The following is a 24,418-nucleotide window of genomic DNA, read 5'->3' on the forward strand; positions in this document are numbered from 1 at the left end:
CGGGTGTAAGAATGAGTTCAACAACAAAGTGCTGCAACTCAGGATGGCTAATTTCAGGATGCTCTGAGTATTTGTCGGTACAAAATATATTCTCTAAAAATTCAGATGAAGCTTGATTAATGCCGGTGGGGAAACTGAAAATTTGTAGCCGCAAATGGGACAAGGGGAAAAAAAAAGAGGAGAAATAAATAAATAGTAAGAAGGCCTTTAGAGCTATTTTAAAAACCAGATCATACTGTAGTGAATGACGGGACCAAGAAAGGATTACAGCGTTGCTCGGCACAAAATAACAGCAGGACTCGAGGCGAGGCAAGAAAAGCAAACACAACATATGGCAGTCTACGGTGGGAGATTCAAAGCGGAGGAAAAAAAAAAGTCTAGTTGTGTACCCCTTTGGCAGATTTCAGTGGAATACAATGCCGTGCCAACATATTCGCACAACCCATAACTTCACTGCCTCACCATATGTTGTCATGGCAACAACACATACTGCTTCACCAGCCTGTCCTTGGCTACCTGAGCGCACTCCTGAGACCATCATAATGAGAGGAAGAAGAATGAGGGAAAATCCATCATGAATTCATCACAGATGCAGCTTTGTTGGAGGAAATGCAGTTAGGAGGAAAAACAGATAGGAGGCTGAGGTTCTTGGTTAAAAGCTGAGCGAGATCATCATCGATTTGTTGTTGTTTGTGCTGTTTGACGGCGCATTCAATACGAAACTACTGTAAAATATGAAACTATCCCGAGGACATTAGAACTGCATCGTGATGGGTGTAAATGTTGCATCAACAAGACAAGAAAATCAAATCAGGTTCACAGCCAGAATATTTCTCTCGCCCTCTTTTTATTTCGAGCCTTCCTGCCTCTTTCTCACCTCCTCCATCCTCAGCCTTCCTCTCCCTCCGTCCCACCCTCCCTCCTCCTCTCGTCTCGTTTCTCTCTGGAGGGAACAGACTGAATGAGGGCAATCCTACTACTTCTCTCTCAAAAATCTGAGCATAGAGGGGAACTGGGTGATTTAGAGAGCAGTCAGAAAGAGCGGGAGAGACATGTGCAGGAGCCGAGGCTCTGACGCCAATCGCCTCGTGACTCCAGCGTGTGTGTGTGTGTGTCTGTGTGTGTGTGTGAACTGACGTCGGGGTGTTAGCTATTCTGTTTGAGAAAGCTCTGACTTCACTTGGGGAGTCTGTGTGTATGCTGGCAACATGGGCTCTTTAATGTGTGTGTGTGTGTGTTTGTGTGTGTGTGTGTTTGTGTGTGTGTGTGTGTGTGTGTGTGTGTGTGTGTGTGTGTCTGCAAGGGGAGTCCTGTGACTCATAAAGGAGGTTGTTTCTGACTATTGATCGATTTTAAATCAATCCTCTCTCATCACTGCAAATCATCTGCCCACTCACTCACATGTCTGAGGCAGAGCTGCACCATCTACACCTGCTGTTCGGCCATTCTGGATTTCACCCAGACTCTGCTCTCATTAAGGCTCCAAAAGCAATTAAACATGATTCTGGCAAAGTCTCTGCTTGCGCGATCTTAGCACTGTATTTGACACGGCTGACCAAAGAGCTGCGTATCACAAACAACTTGTAAAATAGTAGGAATCCTATCATCTAAGAGAGGGACTATTTTTTGTCCATCAGTAAATGTGTAACCGAGCAGATCAACATGGCATATGGAGTCCCTCAAGGTTCAATTCTTGGACCTCGAACCTTTGGTGAGAAAAGTCATTTACATATGCATTTTTTTCACTTGTGGCTACAGTTTTTTAGACCTGCAACAAATCATACAGAACAAATAAACATGGTGGTGCCACAATTTCCTGAAGCTAACATTGTTGGGTAGGAGGGGGCAGAAGAACTCCACAACAAACTAAAAGAACAAACATCTCATGTCACCTTATACAGTTCAGCTGTTATGGCTGACGAGTTAGCAAACTGTTGCCTATTTACACACTGAACCATAAGAGCAATGTTAGCATTCATCTCAAGTTGTGTATCTGCAATCAGACCAGTGTGAGTCCAATACTCTCCATTAAGTTTTTGTCAGAAAAAACATCTTTAGCTCGCTTCTTTCCTTACCGGCTAGTCAGTCACTTTCTCTGCCTGTTGTTTGGTGCCGAGCAGGTAATCTACAGTGGGTTTATCAGAGTGTTCAAAAACGTTCCATAAAACCAAAACAATGGGCTAAAACAGGCTAAAAGAGCTAGAGTTGGTGCTAACTGGGGGAGTTGTCACTTAGAGCGACCCATTCACATTACATTTAGTTAATATTAATGAGAAATTGATTGAGTTTTAAATATTCAGCGTGTGTTTATTTTTTAATAATTTTCATCTTTTTTGAGATTAGACCTGATATTTAAATGTTCTTTATCTTTGTGCATCTTTTCAGCCTTCATTGTATTTTCTAATGCTTGTCTGACTAATCATTTTGATTTGCATATCAAAGTGTGCTCCATAAATAAACTCACATTTTAGAAGTTATGAGAGCGGTCATGTCACAAAATGCCAAAGTGATTAAAACCTGGGATGACATTTTGATAATTGATTTAATTTGATTTTCAGTAATATCTGTGCAAATGAATTCTGCATTTAAAGTGCAGTTCAGGGTTGCTTCTACCTGTAAACAACCTGTAAAAAGACTCTTCCTGCCAGACAGAGCCCTAATGTACATATGGGAATACATCGATCTGTGTGTGTGCGTGCATGTGTGTGTGTCACTGACCTCTTTGCGTGATGCATCGGCTCTGCCTTCTCACTCGTGTGTTTCTCAGGAACCTCCACTGCCGCTCCATCCTCACCTGACTCTCCAGGTCATGCTCCTCCGGGATCTGACAGAATGAGTTAACAAATGGTGGGAGAGAGAGAGTTAAATGAAACGGTACCAGCGGATACCAGCGCAGTTTGACTTTTAAGTCCAAAAGAGGGCACCAAGCGCCTGCAGGAAGAGTCTGCAGTCAGCAGCAGGGAGAAAAAAATAAACAGGAGGGGGAAGAGAAGGAAACTAGAAGGAAACGAGTGGAGTGCAGCGTGTATGCAAGCTAGTGTGAACAGTGATGAGTAAGCTGTTTAAACCTGTTGAAGTTACTTTGTTCCATGGTACCATCGTTCACCAGGAGGAGCACTGTGTGTCTACTCTCTGGTGAGGGTGTTTCATTTTTCAGGCGTTAGTTCATGCTCATTTCATGACAGTGACAATGTCAAAATGTGCTGGACAAAACTCAGCACTGTAGATCACTGATCACTGATTGTGATTTTTGAGAGTTTGAGATGTGAAATATTACTGCTAGAATCTACTGCCTTATGAAATGCATTTATGTTGTGTGTACATCTGAGCATGCAATAATGTGACAAAAAGTTAGACAACAACTTTAAGATCTTGCTTTTTATCGGCATGCTAAAATAAGTGCACATTAAGTCAAGTTAACTTGTGCAGTATGCAGTTTGTTTTTCTCTTTTTATGGTCGAACTGAGAGAGGACGACTGGCAGGAGTTTCAGTGAGCGGGAGGCAAACTGACCACCACCGCAGCTGCATGTGGAGGAAAAAAGGAGCCACTCCATGGAATTGAATGCTCCAGTTGCTCCGAGTGAATTCAGCTAGTATTGGAGTCTATAGCTGCAGCATCATTTGGTTCAGCAGAGATGTACACGTGTGTGTGTGTCATCATGGAAACATGCACTGTGTTCTTGAATGATGTCACAGAGAAAGTAATGGCTCTACATTCCTTTTATCAATCAACAGTGAAATGAGTTTATTAACTTTTTCATTCTGTAACTTTCTTGACAAATACTTCTACATTTCTGCAAGATTCGAGGTCTTAATTATGAAAATCAGAGGTGTTGCTGGGCGTTCGTCCCAATTCAGAAGTTTTCCACTTCTCTTGTTACACTCCAGGCCGGGATCACTTTGCAGCTCCAATGTTAATTGGATACTCAGATAATGAGTGAAGGTGTCAAGCTAATCTTGTGCAGTCACATCGGATCACATCTGCTGAGCAGAGAGACAGTATGAAAATGTAGCTTTATTAGGTCTTACGTAACAAAATGGCCCTCACAGACTTCATCTGAAGAGTACAGGACGAGTCCCTTTTTGAACATGACATTAAATATGCAGAATGTAATATAAAGCTGCTTTATGTCATTTTGTAGTTTAAAGTATTAAAATTATCAATCAAAAACTTGGAGTGTGCCATCATTATGCGTATTTGATAGACCAATAAATAAACAACAGAGTGTAAACCACAGAGAAAAACTGTGCTGGTGTGACTTTAAAAGCTTGTGTGTGCTTATTAAGCACATTTCTACAGCAAGGCCTCCTGAATGCTCAATACCCTGACACACACACACACACACACACACACACACACACACACACACACACACACACACACACACACACACACACACACACACACAGCCACAGCGCCATGTGACTACACTACTACTGTGTGTAATCAATATTCCTGTAATGACTTCACTCTGTGCATGTTGCTTTAAGGGAAACACATGGCACATTTTAACACCTCGGAGTGGAGCCTGTGAATAAACACATATGTGCATGAGAGTGTTTCTGTGAGAGTGCATCCAAAGTTTATCTGCACATCACATTCAGTGTCTCTAGGGCTTTAGGGTTCCTGACCGAGCCTGAGAGGAGGCACATTTAGCAGTCAGACCGAGGCTGATGGACTCCCACACCTGAGACGGAGGCAAAGAGTGTGTGTGTGTGTGTGTGTGTGTGTGTGTGTGTGTGTGTGTGTGTGCGTGTGTGTGTGCGCGCGCCAAGGTAAGAGCCAGCTGATACTGTGGATCCCAGGGTTTTGGTTCTGCCCTGTGTCAGCTGCTAATGCACTGCATAATGAGAAATGTATAATAAAAATGTGTGTGTGTGTGTGTGTGTGTGTGTGTGTGTGTATGTGTGTGAAATTCCTAGTGCACTCTATTGCCAAAAGTATGTTAACATCAAAACATTCCACCCATATGTGATTATTGAATGTGTCATTCAGGGGTGTCCACTAACTTTTGGTCAACTCTGTAACCGCTGCTCTTGCTCTCTCTCTTCCTCTCTCCCTCTCTCTTTCTCACACACACACACACACACACACATATGAACCTTCAGCTATGGACCTATTTTTTGTAATAACACAGTCTCGTGTGAAGAGAGTCTTCAATGTGCTTGCTTCTCACACACCCCTAAAACTGTAGGTGTGGATACACTCACTCTCAAACACACACACATTTTGCTGTCATGCTGCTGACACAGTGATATGATAACCTGTGTGCAGACTTTGAGGCGTACACACACACACACACACACACACACACACACACACACACACACACACACACACACACACACACACACACACAGAGCTTTGTAATGGGGTGGAGTTTTATGGCAGCACTCAAAATTTTGCCAACACAGCGTTCTGATTTGTGCTACAGCAAAACCCTTCCCCTCCTCCTCCTCCTCCTCCTCCTCCTCCTCCGCCTGCTCTTTCACTCACTCTTCCCTTCCAATCATCTCTCTGCTTTTCATCACCTTTTGTTGCCACTTCTGGCTCCGTCTTCTTTTCATCCTGTTCCTCCTGCTGCCAAGCTCTTTATACAGGTTTACTTCATTTTCACCACCCCTGTTTCTCCTCCTCTCCTCATCTCTCCCACACTCTCCTCCCTCCACTCTCTGCCCCTTGGTGTCTTCTCTTCTTTTCAAATATTTTCATCATTTCTTACTTTTTCATTTCTGTGCACTCTCTCTCCTCACTCCTCTTTTTGCCCCAAATGTCTTTGTGCTGTAAATATTTTATTTGATGAAAATCTACTTTTCTCCTCACTCTTTCTGTATCACTCACTTTTTCTCTCTTTCACACATGAATTTCTTATATTTTTCTTACTCATTTTTCTTCCCCTGCTCCCAAACTTTGTATTTTCTCCTCCATCTGACCCTCATGCTCAACCCTTTTTTAGATAATTCCCTCCTTCTTTGCTAAACCTCAGGAAAATGTGCTGACATAATTTGCTTTCCTTCTTCCTTTCCTGAGAGGATGGACTGTTGAGGGCATTTAAACAGACAGAGGCTTGATTTAATATTACCAAATTTGGCACCAACTACTGTGCATGGTAAAAAGCACTTCTTTTAATCTTAAATTTCACTCAGGAGGATGTTAACTTATGGAGCTCAATTATTCAGGAAAGCCATCTTGGACAAGCAGCAGATACTTCCTCACACTGTGACTGGTCCCCACCCTGCTGTTTCTATAGGACTTTATTATTTCCTAAAAGACATCTACTCCGAGTTCATGTCCTCAGATGGCTCAGTCACTCCTGAATTGTAAAATCCATGACGAACGTGCACCTATGACACCACTTCACATAAATATTTATGTGAAAAGGGGAAAATTACGTGTCACATCACTTATTTTTGTTGCTTAGCAACCACATTAAGACGCTGTTGAAGAACTAGATTGCATGGTGGAGCAATAACAAGAAAATATAGGTCTTAAATTATTGATTAAAAAAAGGATGGATTGGCTCTTTTTCTCTTTTAATTCAATCATGCTTCACCTGCTTTCCATCAAAGCAATAACTCAACTGACGAGCTGCTCTGAGCTTGGTCTGTTTTCACTGTGAAGCACAACCTTCAGGCTTATTCAGTTAAAAAACAAAAAACAAATACACACACGTATATAACGGACTGCCATCTGACTCCGGCAGGGCAGAGTGAGACGGTGAAAAAGGACCAACGGATGGAAAGGAGCAGAGAGGCGGTGACACTACCTTCATGACAGGCTGAGCGAAATACTTGGCGCTCCAATCACACAGGCCCGTCTGGAGGGCGAGACTGATGTAGTTCCTGTGCCCACCTGGCTCGTCGCTATCCTCAGCTGCCTGGACACACACACACACAAATGCAAAGGGTTAAACTAAACGAAAAGATTAAAATATGAAACTTTTACTGGAGAAAATTGCTGCTGCTGATTACTATTTCCTTGAGCCACACTGTGAGCTACACACACAGAGCCATGCAGCAGGGTGCTGCTCTACCTGCTCTGGTCCCTTGTCGAACATCTTGCGTGTGCGGGGGAACTGGTGGGAGTGGGGCGCCTGGCCTCCCAATGTGGGGGTGTAGGGAGGCCGCGTGGCCGGCTGCTCTCTGGTGGGGGGTTTGGGCACCTCATTGGTCAGACTGGAGCTGCTGGTGCTGGGCATGGGAGGCGAGCCACTACAGGAACAGAGGCATTGACAACAGGACAGGATGGGAAATAAAACGGCAGAACTTAGATGATGTCAACTTCACCTCTTCATTCCTTTAGCTGCTACAGAAACAGGTTAAGAAATTCTCCCACGGAAAACCTCAGAAATGATCATCTTCCATATATATCATACCCAATGTCATTTCATATCTAGGATTAATTTGTTATTACTTTTGTTACTCTAATTTTGTCTTTCTCCAGTTTTTTTTACTCTAGTGTGCTGCATGTTCTTGTTCAGACAGACAGACACACACACACACACACACACACACACACACACACACATTAAAGAGCTTACATGTAATGTATTCTCACTGTGTGGCCTCTCATTTTGTTGCCAGCCTTGAGCTAGGTGGCAACATTGTCAGAACTTTCTAAAAACAAGATTATAGGAAGCCGGGAAGGTTTCGCCTGCAAACAATTGTTTTTCTAAGAAGTTAAAGTTCTTCATCTGAAGGTTCCTCCCACTGCCTAGCTCATTAAATTAGACTGTGTCTCTGTCTTGGTGGAAGGAAGGCTGAGTGGGCTCTGAGCTGTATGCTGACTGTACTTTTCTGTATGTCTGGATGCTGCTGTGTGTGTTGGAGTGCTTTCCTCACCCAGCCTGGTGGATGTGCGTGCCCTTGCTGGTGGGGCTGGCTGGGGCCGACTGAGTGAGAGATCCTGAGTCCAGGATCCTCTGAGGCCGAGCGTTCATCGTCGCCTGTCGACAAAGAAACCGCAGGTTAATTCTCCGTTTGCGCAAGTCGTCCCACTGGAAATGTGAAATCCGGGGTTAAAAGGGAGGAGGGGACACACAGACCAGGAGCAGAAGCTCTGGATGCTGTTCTTACTGTAACAGTGTTTGAAAAGTGCCACGCTTCACAAAGTTTGTCTGAATTTGCAGAACTTTATCTCGTTACGCGGAGCAGGCAATATAACCTCTTCATTGTGAGTCGTCTAATGGCTGCTCGCAAGGGAGAGGCAAACTTAATAAAGACAATAGAGGCAAAAACATCTCTGATGAATAGCAGAGTTGCTGTTTACTCAAGCCAGGTGGAGAAACTCCGTGGAGCGTAAATCTAGTTAGCACAGGCAAACGCATTTTACTACCCGGGATTGCCTTTGATTTGATTTATATGCTAATTACAAAATTGCAGCAAGTATTTTTCTGTGTGCACGTGTTTAAAAGGCTGAGAGAAAAGTTTTTAATGCAAAGTTTACACACATACAATCCACTGCATTAGCGATGGGGAAAAGACATCAGTTACCAGGGTTAGCGGTTAGCGCTTCATTAAGAGGCAATTGGAAATGAAACAAAACAGCCATAAAACCGGCTGAAACGGTTATTATGGAAATAGCTCTGTCACTAATCTGAGAACCTTTTCCACTCAAGCACAACAAGATCAATATAATGAGAAGGACATAGAAAAGAAAATCAGTGAAATAAGTTAAGGATATGCTGATTTTCGACAGACTGGAGGGTGACCGCGTGTAAAGACGAGGGGTAGCAGCTTGTGTGTTTGAAGGCATCTGTGCACGGCAGAAACCATGCAGAGAATAAAATCGAACCCAGATTGACACCGTAGCATTAATCCTTCTGGAAGTCTTTTGAGAGTTAGGAAGAGGATGCGGCAAAGCTCAAAGGAAAAGCTTAAATAAAAGGATCATTTAAAAAATAAATAAATAAATAAAAACTAGGCAAAAGAGGGATGAGTGGTTGTCAAGCATTTCCTGCACTAAAAGGTCACAGGCTTTATTCCCTCAACAGTCCGTGTGCATCCATTAACAACATTGTATCCTGTGCTGCACCACCAGTCACCAGCAATCATGTAATTAATGCAACATGTTCATGGATTATTCATCAACATTTGCCTATCATCAACATGTGGTAGACAAACATCACGCTAACATGGGAGGCCACACGTCTTATCTGCTGACAAGCCTTCCAGAAAATGAGATATGAAAAACTCCCACATTAGCAGGAAATGGGGGTAATGGATTCTACCAGCTGCTTCGCTGCACGCTGACAAACAGCTTGCTCGACCGCTTCAACCCGCTTCCCCTAACTTCCTCCGTCATTAATTGGCTGGAAAGTGAGTCAAGCCGGCAAACAAGTTGGTGTGTGCGCACAGACCACTCTACGAGCGAGGGGTCAGGTGGGATGCAAAGCTGATGACGGCTCAGAAAAATCTCTTAATGTTCCTGTTTAATTATTGACGGTGCTTCTGAGATGTTCAGCTGGTGGAGAAAATGCCAAAACTGTCTGGATGTATGATGATGACATGGAAGTGGTGAAGGTGAGTGGGGCAGAGATGGTGGAGTGGTAGAGGGAAGTTGTGCTGGTGGAGATGAGTAAGTGTGTGAGAGGAGGTATCTGCTGCGTCAGGCGAGTGAGAAGATTCAAGCCTCTCAAGTCAAAATCTCCTCTCATGGCTCATTTAAGTGGGCAGGAGAGCAGAGGCTTCCATCCAAACATTTGAGGACTTTGCAGGGTAATGTTTTGCACCTCCTTGTCAGATGGAAACAATAGGATTTCAGTTAAATAACGTACTCAAGCACGAGCAGCCTCATGCAGCAAGTGAGGGGGGGATTTAAAAAAGCATTTCATGCGTTCATCATGTGACAAGCAAACTCTAACCCTAGCTCACTTTGTTACAGATCAACAACATTTGGCATTTAAAATCCTAATTAAAAGAGCTGGACTCCCCGTTAGGCTAATGTTAACACTCGTGAACCCGGGATGACGAGCTCTCTGCAGGAAGAAAAATTACACGCCCCGTGTATGATGACTCCTTGAAGGTGTTTGGATCGTCATTCTTTCCTAAATGTCAAACTGCTCTTCGTCGTGTCCTTGCAGGTATACAGGAGACACAGGTGGAGCTTCGACCCCTTATCACTTTCATGTCAAATCAAGATATGTCCGAGTCAAATATCAGTTCAGTCAAAGTGGTCCAAGTCAAGCTTAAAGCCAAAGAAGCCAAAGTCGAGGCTAAATGAGGTCACGTGTCTCCACTGCATGTCATTTGCAAGTGTTTCAGGTTTATGAATGTTGAGCATTTTGATTAAAAAGTAAGCGTTACCTGTTGGGGGATTTTACAAGTTCAAGTGGAAGGATTTTGCCTGCAGCTCTTACTATTCGCAGAGCCCTTTAGATGAAGCAGAAGGTCTGGGACAGCTGCTAAACTTGATTGAATTGTGTTGTTTTTTGTTTGAGTCATGCGTCCTGGGATTCTAGCATTGCTGAAAATCTGTGTGTTCCCATATGTTGGCTGTCACAGTGGTAATTTTTATAAATTTGACACCACAGTTTGTTCAGTTGACTTCAGGTCTGCAGGTACACACAATCTAATACCACGGAAGTGTGTTGCTGGGCCATGTGGACAGCGCAGCGCATTAGCTGGTAGAAGACAAGTCTATTGCATTATATTGTAAATCAAGCCCTGTTGTTTTTTATTGCAGTCCAGTAGGGAGTCTTGTGGCAGAGACGCAGCCTTACTGAAGGTAACTGAGGGGACAGTGGTGTTGGTGGTAGGAAACACAAGAAATTTTGCCAATGGGTTAGGATGGGTGGTAAAGTACAGTGGCTATTATTGCTCCTTAACTTACGGCCGCCTCTTTGCTCTGCTCTGCCGAGCCTCAGGGAGTCATTGGCCCTTAATTGCATTTGCACAAAAGTAATGGCCTTTTGGAGGAAGAAAATGCCAGTGGGAGGGTTTGGGTGTGTGTGCTGGGAAAAAGCGCCTTTCCACCACATAACCATGTGGTGGAAAAAAACGGACACAAGGAAAGGTTATTTGCAACACCCCGACTACGTTACACTCTAAAAAATTAGTTGATAGTCATTTCAAAATGACTTTTAATGAGCACAGCAGTAAAAAAGCTTCATATGCGCTCAGCATGTGCAGGTCTGCTGGCACTTCCAGCCACCAACCTCAGAACAACAGCTGATTGGGCCTTCTCTTACGCTGCACCCAAGCTTCCCCCTTCACATTCGTACCCTGGACTCCATTACACAATTCAAAACAGCTCTTAAAACCCATCTCTTCAAGATAGCTTTCTCACTTTAATGGCATCGATTGCATCCTATTTTTACTATGATATTGTCTTCTAACTCAACTGCTAAGCTTTGCTCTGCTGCTTAGCAAATGTCTCACTGTTAACTGCGCTGATGTTTCTTTTCTGGTGCATTGTTGTTTATAGTATGATTTTATTGCAGGTCTTTTATGATGTAAGGTGACCTTGAGTGCCATGAAAAGCAGCATGAAATTAAATATATTATTATCATTATTATTATTATTATTATTATTAACAGAGCTATTAACGGCTCTAACAATAATCTCTGAGCTCTCCCTTGAACATTTGTTTCTTGAAATGTGCATATGCAATTTTTCAATCACTATGTGTAATTTTACATTTTTTTCCCATTAGCAATATTATTTTTTAATACCCCCTCCCTTCTGTATGGAATGTATAAACATATATAATTGATTTTTTTATTTTCCATTTTGTATTTTTTATTCCCTTTAATATCTCCTTTTATATTCCTGCTACTCTTGCTGCTGCCTGTAACACTCTAATTTCCCCAACGGGGATTAATAAAGTCTTATCTTATTTCAAGAAACAAGGACCACAACTTACCTTGTACGCTATGCTGTTGAGAACCTTCATGGCCAGATCTGACACCTCTGGGAAAGGGTCTGCAGCGAGATGGAGCAGCACCCTCCAGATCTGAGTGTAAACACTGTTGAAGGACACACCTGGAAAAGACGCAGAAAGCAAATAAATGAGTTCAACTACTTCAAATTTTTCGAGAAAATAAAGTCAGTTTGACAATACGCGCAAATGACACACACAGTAGATGAACACACACAAAACTCCCTCTTGCACATATAACTCTCATTACTCCCCATCCAAGTTCATTAACACAGCAGAGCTAACAGCTAAGTGGGAATGCACAATTCATTCATTAGCGTCGTGCTACCTGCGCTGGTCATTTTCCTCCTCTGCAGCTGTTGAATGTGTTGAAGTGGCAGAGGGAAAATGACCTCCAGTGTCAGGTAATGTATATCATTAATCAAGGCACGCACGCACGCACGCACGCACTCTACCGGCAGCTGGCTCTCCTCATCCGATGGAGCGTCATTGCTGTCAACTGTCTCTGGTATCATGAATACAAATGAACAAAGTCTCTGTTCCTGTCAGGTGCTTTTGTTCATCTGTCACTATTCTTATCTTCTGCATCGTCTTTCAGTGAAAGCTGTAAATGAACAAACACCTGCACACTTCATGGCACAAAAGTTTAATAATGACAACGTTTGGATCCTCCGGTCAGTATTCACACATCACGCACAGCGACGGGCTGACCAGCTGTATGATGGCAGGTGTAATTAAGCATCCAAAGTGCCCAGGGTGATAAACTTTTAATTCCTTTATCATTCCTTGATGTTTAACTCTCCTCTCCCTGCTTGTTTGCTCATTTGCCATCTTCTCCATCCCTCTGCTATCATTTCTGCTTTATAATATCATTTTGTTTAGATCCTCTTCTTGGTGTTGGAGATGTTGGCAACCATCTTCTTTTTCACACACCCTCCCTTTTCTTTATGCTCCTGGCTTTTACTTGCTTTAGCACGTTGTCTCTGCGGTGCACCGAGCCTCCTTTGCTGCTGCTGTGCCTGTTCTGCTTTGTCTCCCTCTAAATGTCCCTTTGTCTGTCAGCTTCAATCTGTCGCCTTTTCTCCTCCCTCAGTGTCAGCCACAGGGATGCTGAGCACTAACAGTCTCCAACTGTTGCTGTTTCTTATTTTGCCTCAACTCTTCTGTTTCTTCTCCTCCTCGGATCTTCCCAACCATGCAGGTGGTCCTGTAGGCTTGACCTGTCAGGATGATCGCTCTTATTTAATTCCTTTTATCATCTGCCTCCCTGCCCCTTTCCTCACTCCTTAAGGACAAACTCCTTGAGGGACTGTGGAGAAGTAAGAATAACTGAAGCCTGGACCCTCTGGAAGCTAAGATTCCTCTATAAGAGAGGAGGAGGCTGGAAGGCTAAAACTGGGGGAGGCAGAAGGAGACGATACAGAGCAAGAAGGAATCTGGAGAAGGTGAGGAGAAGGAGAGGCCACAAAAAAGAAATATGGAGGAAAGAAACAGGGTACAGGGAGGGATCAGCTATTTCAGAAGCCTGTGTGCTGTGAGATACGGCAGAGATGGGTCAGAAAGGCAAAAAGAGATGGAGAAAGAGGAAAACCAAAAGAGAGAGATGAAGAGACAGAGGTGGCAAGAGTGACTGAGGAGTAAGTGAGTGAGGGAGTTAAAGAGGTGATTAGGGTGTAGCCTGAGGGGTAGGATATGATTAGCGATGGCTAGCCTGCGTGCTACCCGCTGCAGTAAACAGCCAGTTGATAAATGTGAAATATGGTTCCTCTCCCAGTTAACTGCTGCACTACATAACGGGTGCACACAAATTGCCACTGCACCGCCTCCACATCATCCACATGAGGGCAGGTGGCTGCTGACATGACTCACCGACTGAACGCTGCACCAGTGACTTGTCCTGACTCGACGCTAGAAGACTTGTGCAGCCTGAAATGGACGTACCCTTAGCGGAGATGTCAATTACTGGCTAAATGAAGCCACTGCATCACTGTTTTACGGCCTCCTCAATTCTGGCAGAGGACATAAAATACTTTTAACACTGCATAGCGATTTTTGGAGTTGAAATGGTTGAGGCATAAAAAATGCATCAGGATGTTTGAAAGCAGAGGAGCAGCTCCTCTGTGAGGCATATTTGAAATATATTTCACAGGGAGATGTAAGCAGTGTAAGCAGCACCAAATCATATCTGTGATGCTCTGCAAAAGGGAGAGCACCTCAAATATACTGACACAGGTGGAAGTGAATCTCAGCCCTTGATGTGACAAAATAGAAGTGCCAACGCAGATATCTCGTTAACTACTGGATGCATTGCCATGAATTTGGTACAGTTATTTAGGGTCCAGAGAGGATGTGTGACGGTGATGGCTGGGCAGTGTGCTTGCTGCTACGGAGGCAGATCACATCCCAAATACTGGGCTGAAGTGGACTCCTCCAGGCGAAGGAAGACTTGGAAGACCAAAAACAAGCTGGACTGTGATGAATAAGCTCGCCAAGTTGGACTCAACACCATCATCAGATCAAAAATTTCAACACACATATCCCCACAACAGAAGAGCAGATGTGGCCTTGCACATGGACAGCTGACACACTCCCAAACAGGCTACAACTGGGCTCCACATAAGCTCATGAGAGCAAGAAGAGCTCCTTTCTGTGTGTGCTTTATTTGGCTGATCAACAAGAGGAAGTCCAAAAAAAGAAAATCGAGTGTATAACTGCAGAGCGAAGGCTGGCGGAGGGGAACATAACACGATGGTCCCAGAGATGAGCTGCAGGTTTATCCATCTTACAAATTTCTTTTGTTTTCCAATACAGCCTCAGAGAGAAGCTGGTGTGGCTTTAAAAATGGAGTAGGATTTGTACAAATTACAGTAAGAGGGCAGAGACAAAAAAAGAGAAGAATGAATGTTTAAAATGTAAATCAATAAATCACTACTGGAACTCTGCCCTGACTCCCACACAGCTTTGGTATCTTGATGGTTTACTGCAGGCGTGTGTCCAGCTGCTGCTACATTTAGCATTTGTGGTTTCACTTTGTTCTGCTTTCACTTCTTTCCGCTACGCTCTAATATACAGATCACTTTACCTCTCAGCCGCACTTCCTGTTTGCTGGCGGTGTTAAAACACAGATGTGATAAAACTGAGAATGCAAGCCGCTTCATACCAAAAGGAGAGAAACAAGTTAATACGATTTGCAGGCGAGATGAAAAACAAAGCCCCCAAGGGTCTCCTGAAAGCCACTTCAAACCAAACAAAAAAAAAGATGCAAATGAGTAAACAACCGAAAAGTCAAAATGACGAGTTAAGTCTGAGCCGAGTGAGATAACTGGATGTAAGTGACAACAGAGACATAAATACCAACAGAACATCAAATTCATCTGCACTCAAGTACGTATTTCAGCCTTTTCTTCAGGCTCCTGAACACCGCTACCAGCATCCATCCATCTGCTCCGCACTGCCTGTTTATACATGCAGCACAGTGCGAGGTGGGAGTTATAAACAAGCACGCAGGGAGGCTGGGACTCTATTCAGCTGCAGCGGGGGCACAGCTTAGTGGGCGAGGGGCCAATATGTCTTTTAACCTGTTTACACGAGGACCTCACAGCAGCATTAAGGGCCCACAAGCAGATTGAAAAAGGTTTAATCAAACATCAAATGCTAAATTTGTCGGATAAAAGGGTAACGAGAGCGAGTGCTGCGCAAGCCTGTTTTTATTGTTGTTTTTTCATCGTTTCTTTCCAAGTTTTGGCGCCCCATGGTACCTGTGCCCGAAAAAGACATCCGACTAGAGCAGCTGGCTGACAAGGCTGAATTTTAGTTTGGGCCTGATACAGTCTGGATGAGTTGATAAATTACAGATGAGGAGATGGTCTGATGGATCTCCCCACAGAGTAAAAATTCATCATTCAATCACCTTCAGTGAGAAATTCTTCTTTGTCTACTTTGCGAGAGAGAACAAAATGTGCATGTGATTTAAAAACAAAGCGTGAACATGCAGAGAAGTACGACTGCACCCGGATTCACACAGCAGATTGTGTTTAAATTGAATTTAAGTGCAGAGGAAATTGGGCTGTTTCCTCAAAGGAGCGATATGAAGCTCAGCTGAGCTTGACTGAGGCAGGTACACCTAAAATAAGGTGGCATTCATTTAAGGAACAAATCAAACAAAACACGCTGAAAAGGAAATTTCATTATAGTACCTGAACCTACTTTCCTGCCAAGTCTTCAAATTCACTGTTCTCCAGAGCTCAATTTACTTTTCCATTCGATTTTCTATTTCGACTCACTTTCCACTGTGCCGTGCAAAAATCACATAGTGGGACGTGACAGGGTGGCCGGGAGATTACATCACGGTTTGCAAAGTGAAATGCAAAAGAGAGAGAGAGAGAGGGGGAGAGAGAGAGAGAGAGAGAGAGAGAGAGAGAGGGGAAAGGGAATCCCTAGTTTCACTTTCGCCTTCCCCAAGGGGGTGGGAGTGAGTTAATGGTTTTCCTGCTCGCACACAAACTGGCTGTCAGGATGCATGGTGAAGTCCGCCAATCACCAGAGAACGGGGGGGAAAGTGTGCAGGTTCGAGTTCAGTGTGTTCCAGGAAAAGCACTTAAATGGCCTCAGGTGACTCGCAGGGTTTATCCTGCCCACACCTTTCTGCTCTGCTGTCCTTTACACATCTGCAAACCTTTTTTACACTTCTTCTATTCTTGGGCTGGGAGCTTCCCTCTCTGTCGCTTCCAGCGTTTGAGAGGTTTCACTGTCTCTAGGGGTGGCCTGAGGTCTTCCTCTCTGGCGCCGTCACATTCTCCCGCTCGTTTATTTCCCTCCTTTTTTCTCTCAAGCTTCGTCCTCCTGGGAGTGTTTGTTCATGGGATGGCAGTTTCTGTGTGGTGAACCATGCAGCTAATGTCTGCAGCCTGCTGTCATGATCCAACGTCTACACCCCTGATGCTGCCATCAGTCTCTACATGCACACTTGGCATACTGTTCACAGAGGAGATATGAGTGCGAAATGAATATCAGGATAATATGATAATTAAGGAAAAACCAAACTAGATTCTTACACAAAATTGCCATAGGCTTAAAAGTAAAATTAACTCAGGTCGTTGTCTCGCTTAAAGCTGTATTAATCAGCATCCAGCCTGCACAAAGCAATGTTAGCATTTGTATTTGGAGTGAGGTTTGGGCCAGTCTGGTGTATGGAAGTCCAAAATTCTCCCTTTAGCTCTGATTTGGTCTCAAGTGGGTCTTTAGCTGCTAGATGCTTCAGTGTGTTCACTTGTTACTAGCCTTGTCCGTCTGTTGTCTGGGGCCAGGCAGGTTTTGTACAGTGGGTTTATTGAAACTGAAAACAGCTTCTGCAACTGCCGCTGGAAACAAGGTTGATTAGAGCGGTGAGACTGAACCAAATCAGTACATTTGCAGGTCAGAAAACCAAAACAATGAGCTAAAATGGGCAATTAAGTGTAGGGTCCATTGCAGGTAATGCGCAGTCATTTGAGCCATTGTTCAAATAGAACAAAAATAATTAGTGCAGCTTTAACAAGATGGAAAAACATCTGAGACTCCAAAGATTTTTTGATGAGATCCATTTGAATGGTTAAAACTTTTTTCTCCCTCCTATGACAGTCAAATTTTGGTGAACCAACAGTCTGTGTGTTTTAGTCTTATCTTCGTCAAAGAAGGCCGTAATGATTTTAGTCTAGTTTTAGTCAATGATAACTGCTAATCCACAGACGATATTGTACATTTCAGCCAATCAAGTCGAGCCAAAACCAATAAATGTTTTTTAATCAAATCCACAGAAGATTTTACCTCATCATCGTCTCATGAAAAACACAGGTTGAATGATTAAGAAAGCATCAAATGAAGGATTACATCTCGACATGGAACATGTTCTGATCTGTATGGAAACACTGCTTCCCCTCTGACATTTCAGTCTCGTCGTACTTCATCACCAATATTGCATGCTGATACAGTCACAACTCAACAGAAAACCTGTCGCTGATGAACAAAGCTCTCATTACCTATGAGGGAGTTGAGGGAAGAATAGGAGGACACCCGTCGCATTTTGTCGATCGTCTCAAAGGAGAGGATGTACTCGTCGTTGTCGGGGCTCCCCAGGGTGCTGCTGGCGCTGCTGCTGGTGCTCAGGTTACCAGGAGAGAAGGCCGCTGGTCCACCTGGGTTAAGGAAAACACATAAATATACAAAAGCCGTTGACCCAATCAGTGAAAAATCATGAGCTTCATAAAAGTAATATGTGGTGAAGTGGAAGAAGAAGAGGTTCTTACTTTGTTCAGAAAGCACTTTGGCTGCCGTAAAAGTGCTACATGATTAAATTTGATTATGGTTATTGTTGTTGTAAAAAGACAAAAAGAAAGCCGACACCCAATAAGGTGTGAGGTGTGTAAACAAGCAGCCTTTATACTTGCAGGCTACCTGCCAACACAAGAACGTGCTCATAACTTCATTTGAGCTGTCAGCCTCAGTCATCTCCTGCAGTCGCTCTCCTTATCACCAAACATTACTCTGACTCACACAAACCCAAACGCCATGCATCCGCCAAACCAACTGCAGGCTGAAATGTGGAAATGGAGATTGGCAGAGAATGGAAATACGCTCGGCTCTGAGCTTATTGATGATAAACACCGCTGCATATTGGAATAAGCACCGAGAATGTGAATTAGAAATGGTGTCAGCAGTAGGTTACGCGCTCCACCAAGTGCCAGTGATTTAGCTCCGCTCAGGGCTTACGCATTACTCAGCCTGGCAGCGTTCGCTTCAGCTGTTTGTGCCACAGAGCAGCGGCACAAACAGGAGGTCAGGAGATCAGGAGTGACAGCAAAGCCGTGGACACAGGCGTTAGGGTGATTTCTGGATTATTTTGCTAAATGTTCGGATTATCTATCATAATTATGCTTCTATTTTTAGGAACAAACTGCTAGAAAATGACAGTTAAACTTGCTTCTTTTCCACAATTGTCCCCATGATGTCATCTTGGAGCTAAAACTAAAGTATCTATGGTGACGGACGCTTCCTGGACATGGTTGAGAGGCAGGGGTGCGTTGCACAGTGTAAACTCAGCCCCTCTTACAACTTGTCTCAGCAGGCCTGCAGTTCAGCACCATGGACAGCGCTCGGTCCACACTGAGCCTGTCACTGGTTTAGACCTGCAGAACCCTGTTGAAGCAGCAAGCCAGAAGAGGGAAGGTGACAGGTGGAGGTGAGCAACAGCTATGAGACCTGTGACCAATATCAACAAGGAGCTTGATGAGCCCAGTGTTGAGTTATGAGAGAAAGACTGAGAAGAGCTGCTTCATAAAGACTCTACAGAACTATGCCAAATCAGAGCCGGCACAATTTGAACCCTATCACGAAACCGCTACAATTACCAACTGAAGAATCCTCCAGAGACAATAGCCAATTAAAAAGGCTTTTAGAGGTTGAGCCGGCAATTTGCAAAAACCTTAATTTAAGCACAGCTGACAAGTTTAACTACTTAAAATCCCTTTTGATGGGCACTGCTGCTTGACCCCCAAATGTGGAGTGCCCTCCACAGCTGCGAGTTCGACTTTATGTGGAGTGACACTACACGTTGAAGCGACGGCGGATAGGGACCGCTTTGGGAAAGGGCCACTGAGAGGGAGCATCATTTTGGAAGCAGCATTGTGAAGTTGTACTAAATGCCCACGTGTGCTCTTCATTCATCCACAACACATATTTGTAAGAAATGTTCCAGTCACCTGTGTGTGTGAGAGCTGGACAGGAATAAATATTAACACACTACATACTAAACTATTATCTCTGCTTGGCAAACTGGTCACAACCTCTTCGCTGGTTGTGAAGGCTCTTATTAATGCTTACTGAGCTGGCCTCAGGACCGGCAAGGATAGAATGAAAAAGTAAGTCTGAGGACTGTTAAATCCACGGTCCACGGCTGATGTGCGAGGAGAAAACCGAATGAAATGTGCTAATGGTCTCTCTTTGGATTAATTTCTTTCATTCAGCTGACTCAATCTTCTTTGTCTGCATTCAATCCTCCCACAGATTCATCTAAATGTCTTATTTATCCCTCTCTCATCTGCCTTATTTTCGCTCTCGCTGTATTTCTCAGCACTCTTCGTCCTTCCTACCTTCTTCGTTGAGGTTGAGGTTCTGCAGGCTCTTGTTCAGGTTGCGGGCAGTGGTAGCAGCTCGGATGTTGGTGTAGGAGTTGACCGATCGCAGACGCGGGATGGCCGGGCTGTCCCTCACTGGAGTCAGGTTACCGGGCTCTGGACGGAGAGACAGGAGGACGTACATCGAGTCAGAGTCTGGATCATCCCAAACCAATAAAAAGAAATGTTGCTCTAAAGAGTGAAATATTAGAATAAGCAACCTGACTTTTTAACAGAACTTTTTATCAAAACACGCCAGGTTGAACTGAAGGAGTTACGAATTTCTTGGTGAGTTGAACCCCCCGCTCAATGGATGGATTAAAAGCACAATGGGAACAAGATCTGCGCTCTTCACTTTTGAATGAAACTTGGAAAACAATCCTTGAACAAGCACAGTGCCTTGCATAAGTATTCACCCCCTTTACATTGATTTTCTTGGGCTCTTTGCCATTTATTCAACACAACAGACGCAGTGCAAAATATGTTTTGTTGCAACACAAAATGATTAATAAGACAAGAAAGCGTCAGCTGGATGCATAAGCATTCACCGCCCTGAGTCCATACTTGGTAGAACCACGTTTCGCTGGAATTACAGCAGCAGGTCTTTCTGGGTATGTCTCAACCAGTTTTTTTTTTTTCGCCCTCGTGCTTCTTGGTCTTCATGATTCATGAGATTCTTTGTTGGTCCATTTCATACAACTCCATTAAAATCCAGTTTAATTTGTGGTTGTAACTTGATAAAATGTGAAAAAGTCCTGGGTTTTGGAGGTCAGAAGCATTCTGTGTACTTCATTTTTTTTTTTTTTTTTTTTTTTGGTCTGTGTTGGTGCGTCAGGACACTTCTTTTATATATAACATGGAAAATTCAATAAGTTATAAAAAGCTGCCGTCTCCTACACTGTGACTTTACACCACTTACTATTAGCAGGTGAGTTAGTCATTTATGTCGAATCTATTGTTACTTTCTCTGCATGATGTACTGGATCAGAGCTAAATGCCAAAGCACAACACTGAGGTATGCTGGGAAAAAAAGAGATGATCGTATCTAGAGCCTTCGTCAATCTTGGTCTGGATCCTTATTTTAAAATCCAGTCAGTTTTCAAACACTGTGAGTGTGTGTGTGTGTGTGTGTGTGTGTGTGTGTGTGTGTGTGTGTGTGTTTAAGTGGGCCTGCAGTACCTGTGGTGTTGGCTGGTGACGGCACTGTGTAGTTCTTCTCCTCTTCTATAAACTGAAGGGCGACTGTACAGAAGTTGCTCTCATACTGGACCACCAGGTGACTGAGTGCCACAACCAGCTCCTGTTAAACACATCCAGAAAAAAATCTAACATAAAAAACATAATGACACTCCAGTGATCATCACTCTTTTTTTCTCATTTTTTTCCAGGTATACTGGTGACAACTGAGGACTGAATCTCTGATCCAAACTCTGTTGATTTTCTCTCTCTCAATGCCTCCAGCATTGTCTTGTACAATTTCTTAACTAAAATAATCTCTGACCTCAGGTACCTGAAGATCTGTTTTCCAAGGTGATGTGCACTGGACAGCTCTTAAAATCTCAAATCATTATGGCAAAGTGAACTACTAAATAACCTTGTAATTACTCAGTATAGACTGTGCTGGTGAATAGAAATAAAGTAAGTCTTTCCACTACACCCAGTAATCTCGACTGCACCAGTACACCAGAGGTCTGAGCTGGCCCTGACCTATCCACACCCACCCATTGTTTTCAAAGATTCTACTTACATTTTACTATCACCTGCACATAATAACATAACAAACTGCGTGTGGGTGAGAGTTATTGTGCTGCAGTGACCTTGCGGACCACAGGGCTGCCATCATTGATGAGCTGGGCCAGCATCATGGCCACATTGTGGTCGATGGTAGTGGAGTGGTCCGTCCTCTCAGCAGAGTTTCCCACAAACGTCCCCAGAGCAAAAACGGCCGCACACCTCACCTGCAGCAACACAAACACACACACAAACAATGCTTAACACACTTTCCTCTTGGTTCAGTAAAGCTGCTCTGTGTTCCGCCATCAGAAGGCAGAGTGTGGGCCTTTGTCTCGAAAACCCAAATATTTGCTCGCCAGATTTACGCAGAAATGTTTTATGAGACCAGCGGATAAAAGCTGTAGAGATAATTGTGGTTCAATTTTCTCTTAATGTATGACTATGAAAAGGAGGTAATCAGTGCTGTGTGTTCCTGCGAGCTGGCTGCTCCACGTAACTCATTACTCTCTCTGCCCGCTTCATTGGATGCTTAATGCAAACTCGCCATCCCGCCGAGGGAGTTTTCCACGAGCGATCGGTTTCATGCACCGGACCAAATTACAGAATGAGGATGAATATCTGGGTTCACCGTTTGTTGTGGTGATGGAAAACTTTTTTTTTTTTTTTCAGGCTCCAGGATGCATCGCCACAGCTTGGTTTGAATCTTGCGATGCAGCTTTAGTGATAATACGACACACAGCTGGTGCTTTGGTATGGATTTAAATGATCAGCTGAAACATTTTCCATGAACATATTGTCATTTTCTTTTGAAAGCAGTGAAAAAAGGAAGTCATAAAAGCACTGTGACTTGAAAGCGAATGAATATCTATGCCTGTAGTGAAAACGCATCCCTGTGAGAGCTGCTGAACGCTGAATTTCAGGCACAATAAAATGTGAATCAGTGCTTGTTTCTGCTTGATTAACAACATTGCCCTTGTTGCTGTGTGCCCTCAGATCTTTCCTTAATCTTGATCAAACTCTCTGTTTATTCACTAATCTCTGCTCCTCCCTTCACTTCCTGTCCCTGTTCAACTACACATCACTTCCTTCACCTCCATGAGGCTCACACACACACGCACACACACGTACATTTTATCTCTATCCCCGTGGGGACACTCCATTAACATAATGCACGCAATGCTCAGCCTCTTACCGTCACCTTAACCCTAATCCTTACCCAATTCTACCCCAAAGCTAAAACCAAGTCACACAGACACGCACATGCACACACAGAGCAGCATGTGAGGTCTAAATCTAACACCTGAGGAGAACTTTAAAACACACTCATTTATCTGTAAATGTGCTATTTCTTAACAATTTTATGCAGTCAGTTGTGATCAGTCAGTCTGAGTCTCCATTGACTTTAAATAAAATACACACACTCTGAAAATTCCTAATGTAAAACAAATAGACAGCCTGTAAACACAGCAGAAAAAGTCTGTGTGTGTGTGTGTGTGTGTGTGTGTGTGTGTGTGTGTGTGTGTGTGTGTGTGTGTGTTTGGGCATAAACAGATGTGCCTCCAGACCTCAGTTTCAACCCTATGGCCAAAGCAGCTGTCTGTCCAAGGGAAGGAGGAAGATACTGCTGGAGACAGATGTTCCCTGTGTGTGCATGTGTGTGTGGATGCATGCAAATATGTGTGGCATGTGTGAGTGAGGGCACCGAGTGTCTGGGTGAACTTCAGGGCACACTCTGCCTCACTGTCCCCCTGGTCCATACACGACCCAATCAGATGCTTATCGTGGACAGTGGGTGCAAACTGGGGCTGCTCTGAGTCTGTATGTGTGTGTGTGTGTGTGTGTGTGTGTGTGTGTGTGTGTGTGTGTGTGTGTGTGTGTGTGTGTTTCTTTCTTTCACAAAACTTACTTTTATTAATCTGGATAAACAGGTTAATCCTGCAGAACGCCTGTGCATCGGTCTGCATTGATCTCTAAATGAATAGGAGTCAATTCTCACAGCATCCGTATGAAAAACTTCTCCTTCAGTTCAGGAAATCCCTGCAGCCCTCTGAAGGCAGCAGGACACAGACTGGATGCTGGGAAATGTGCAGCCTCAGAGCGCAGTGTCATTACACACGACTGTCCACCACGTTCACCTTCATTAAATCACATGCAAACGACAGCAGGCTGCTACAAGATAACCACACACACCTCTCCACACACCAGGCGGCTCGGCTGTAACTGGAGCTCATTAATCCTGCGCCTCATCACCTCGTGTCCATCCTCAAATTTTACTCTGGAAGCACATTACGGTGCAAATGATGCTGTATCTCATTTGACACTATATTGTGACAATATACAACATGAGATATAAACAGCCTCACCAGAGCATCTTTTGATGCCTTTTACATCATCATTACACAAACTGTCTAACAAACACAACACAGATTCACTGCTTTGCTGTTCACATCATAAATGTTCAGTCAGTTTTCTTTCTGAAACTTTATTTTTATGGAGAGGGTAAGTTGCTTTTCTAATGGTCAGACAGCAAATGTCTGGAAGCCTCATTTGCAATGGCTGGGTAACAGAGTTGCTGCATATGAAGGAATGTCATATAGGAGGTGCTAAATGACAAAGAAATGGTTGCTCTTTTTCTGATTTACAGTACTGACACTA

At 43.8% G+C, this 24,418-nt stretch overlaps 1 protein-coding gene across 5 annotated transcripts in view; it reads right to left on the bottom strand.

Moving 5' to 3' along the window:
- Window positions 1–24,418, bottom strand: part of rptor (regulatory associated protein of MTOR, complex 1) — a 162,616-nt gene that overhangs the window by 23,410 nt on the left and 114,788 nt on the right. For all 5 annotated transcript variants that reach the window (XM_076727982.1, XM_076727986.1, XM_076727987.1 and 2 more), the window contains 9 exons: window positions 21,847–21,987; window positions 21,209–21,329; window positions 20,006–20,146; window positions 17,897–18,052; window positions 11,865–11,983; window positions 7,844–7,947; window positions 7,036–7,213; window positions 6,769–6,879; window positions 2,719–2,824 (listed from right to left, as the gene is read on the bottom strand). In XM_076727982.1, coding sequence (XP_076584097.1) covers window positions 2,719–2,824; window positions 6,769–6,879; window positions 7,036–7,213; window positions 7,844–7,947; window positions 11,865–11,983; window positions 17,897–18,052; window positions 20,006–20,146; window positions 21,209–21,329; window positions 21,847–21,987 — 1,177 coding nt within the window. The remainder of the gene's footprint in view (window positions 1–2,718; window positions 2,825–6,768; window positions 6,880–7,035; window positions 7,214–7,843; window positions 7,948–11,864; window positions 11,984–17,896; window positions 18,053–20,005; window positions 20,147–21,208; window positions 21,330–21,846; window positions 21,988–24,418) is intronic.

This window comes from Chaetodon auriga, chromosome 4 (assembly GCF_051107435.1).
Source record: "Chaetodon auriga isolate fChaAug3 chromosome 4, fChaAug3.hap1, whole genome shotgun sequence".
Taxonomy (NCBI): Eukaryota; Metazoa; Chordata; class Actinopteri; order Chaetodontiformes; family Chaetodontidae; genus Chaetodon; species Chaetodon auriga.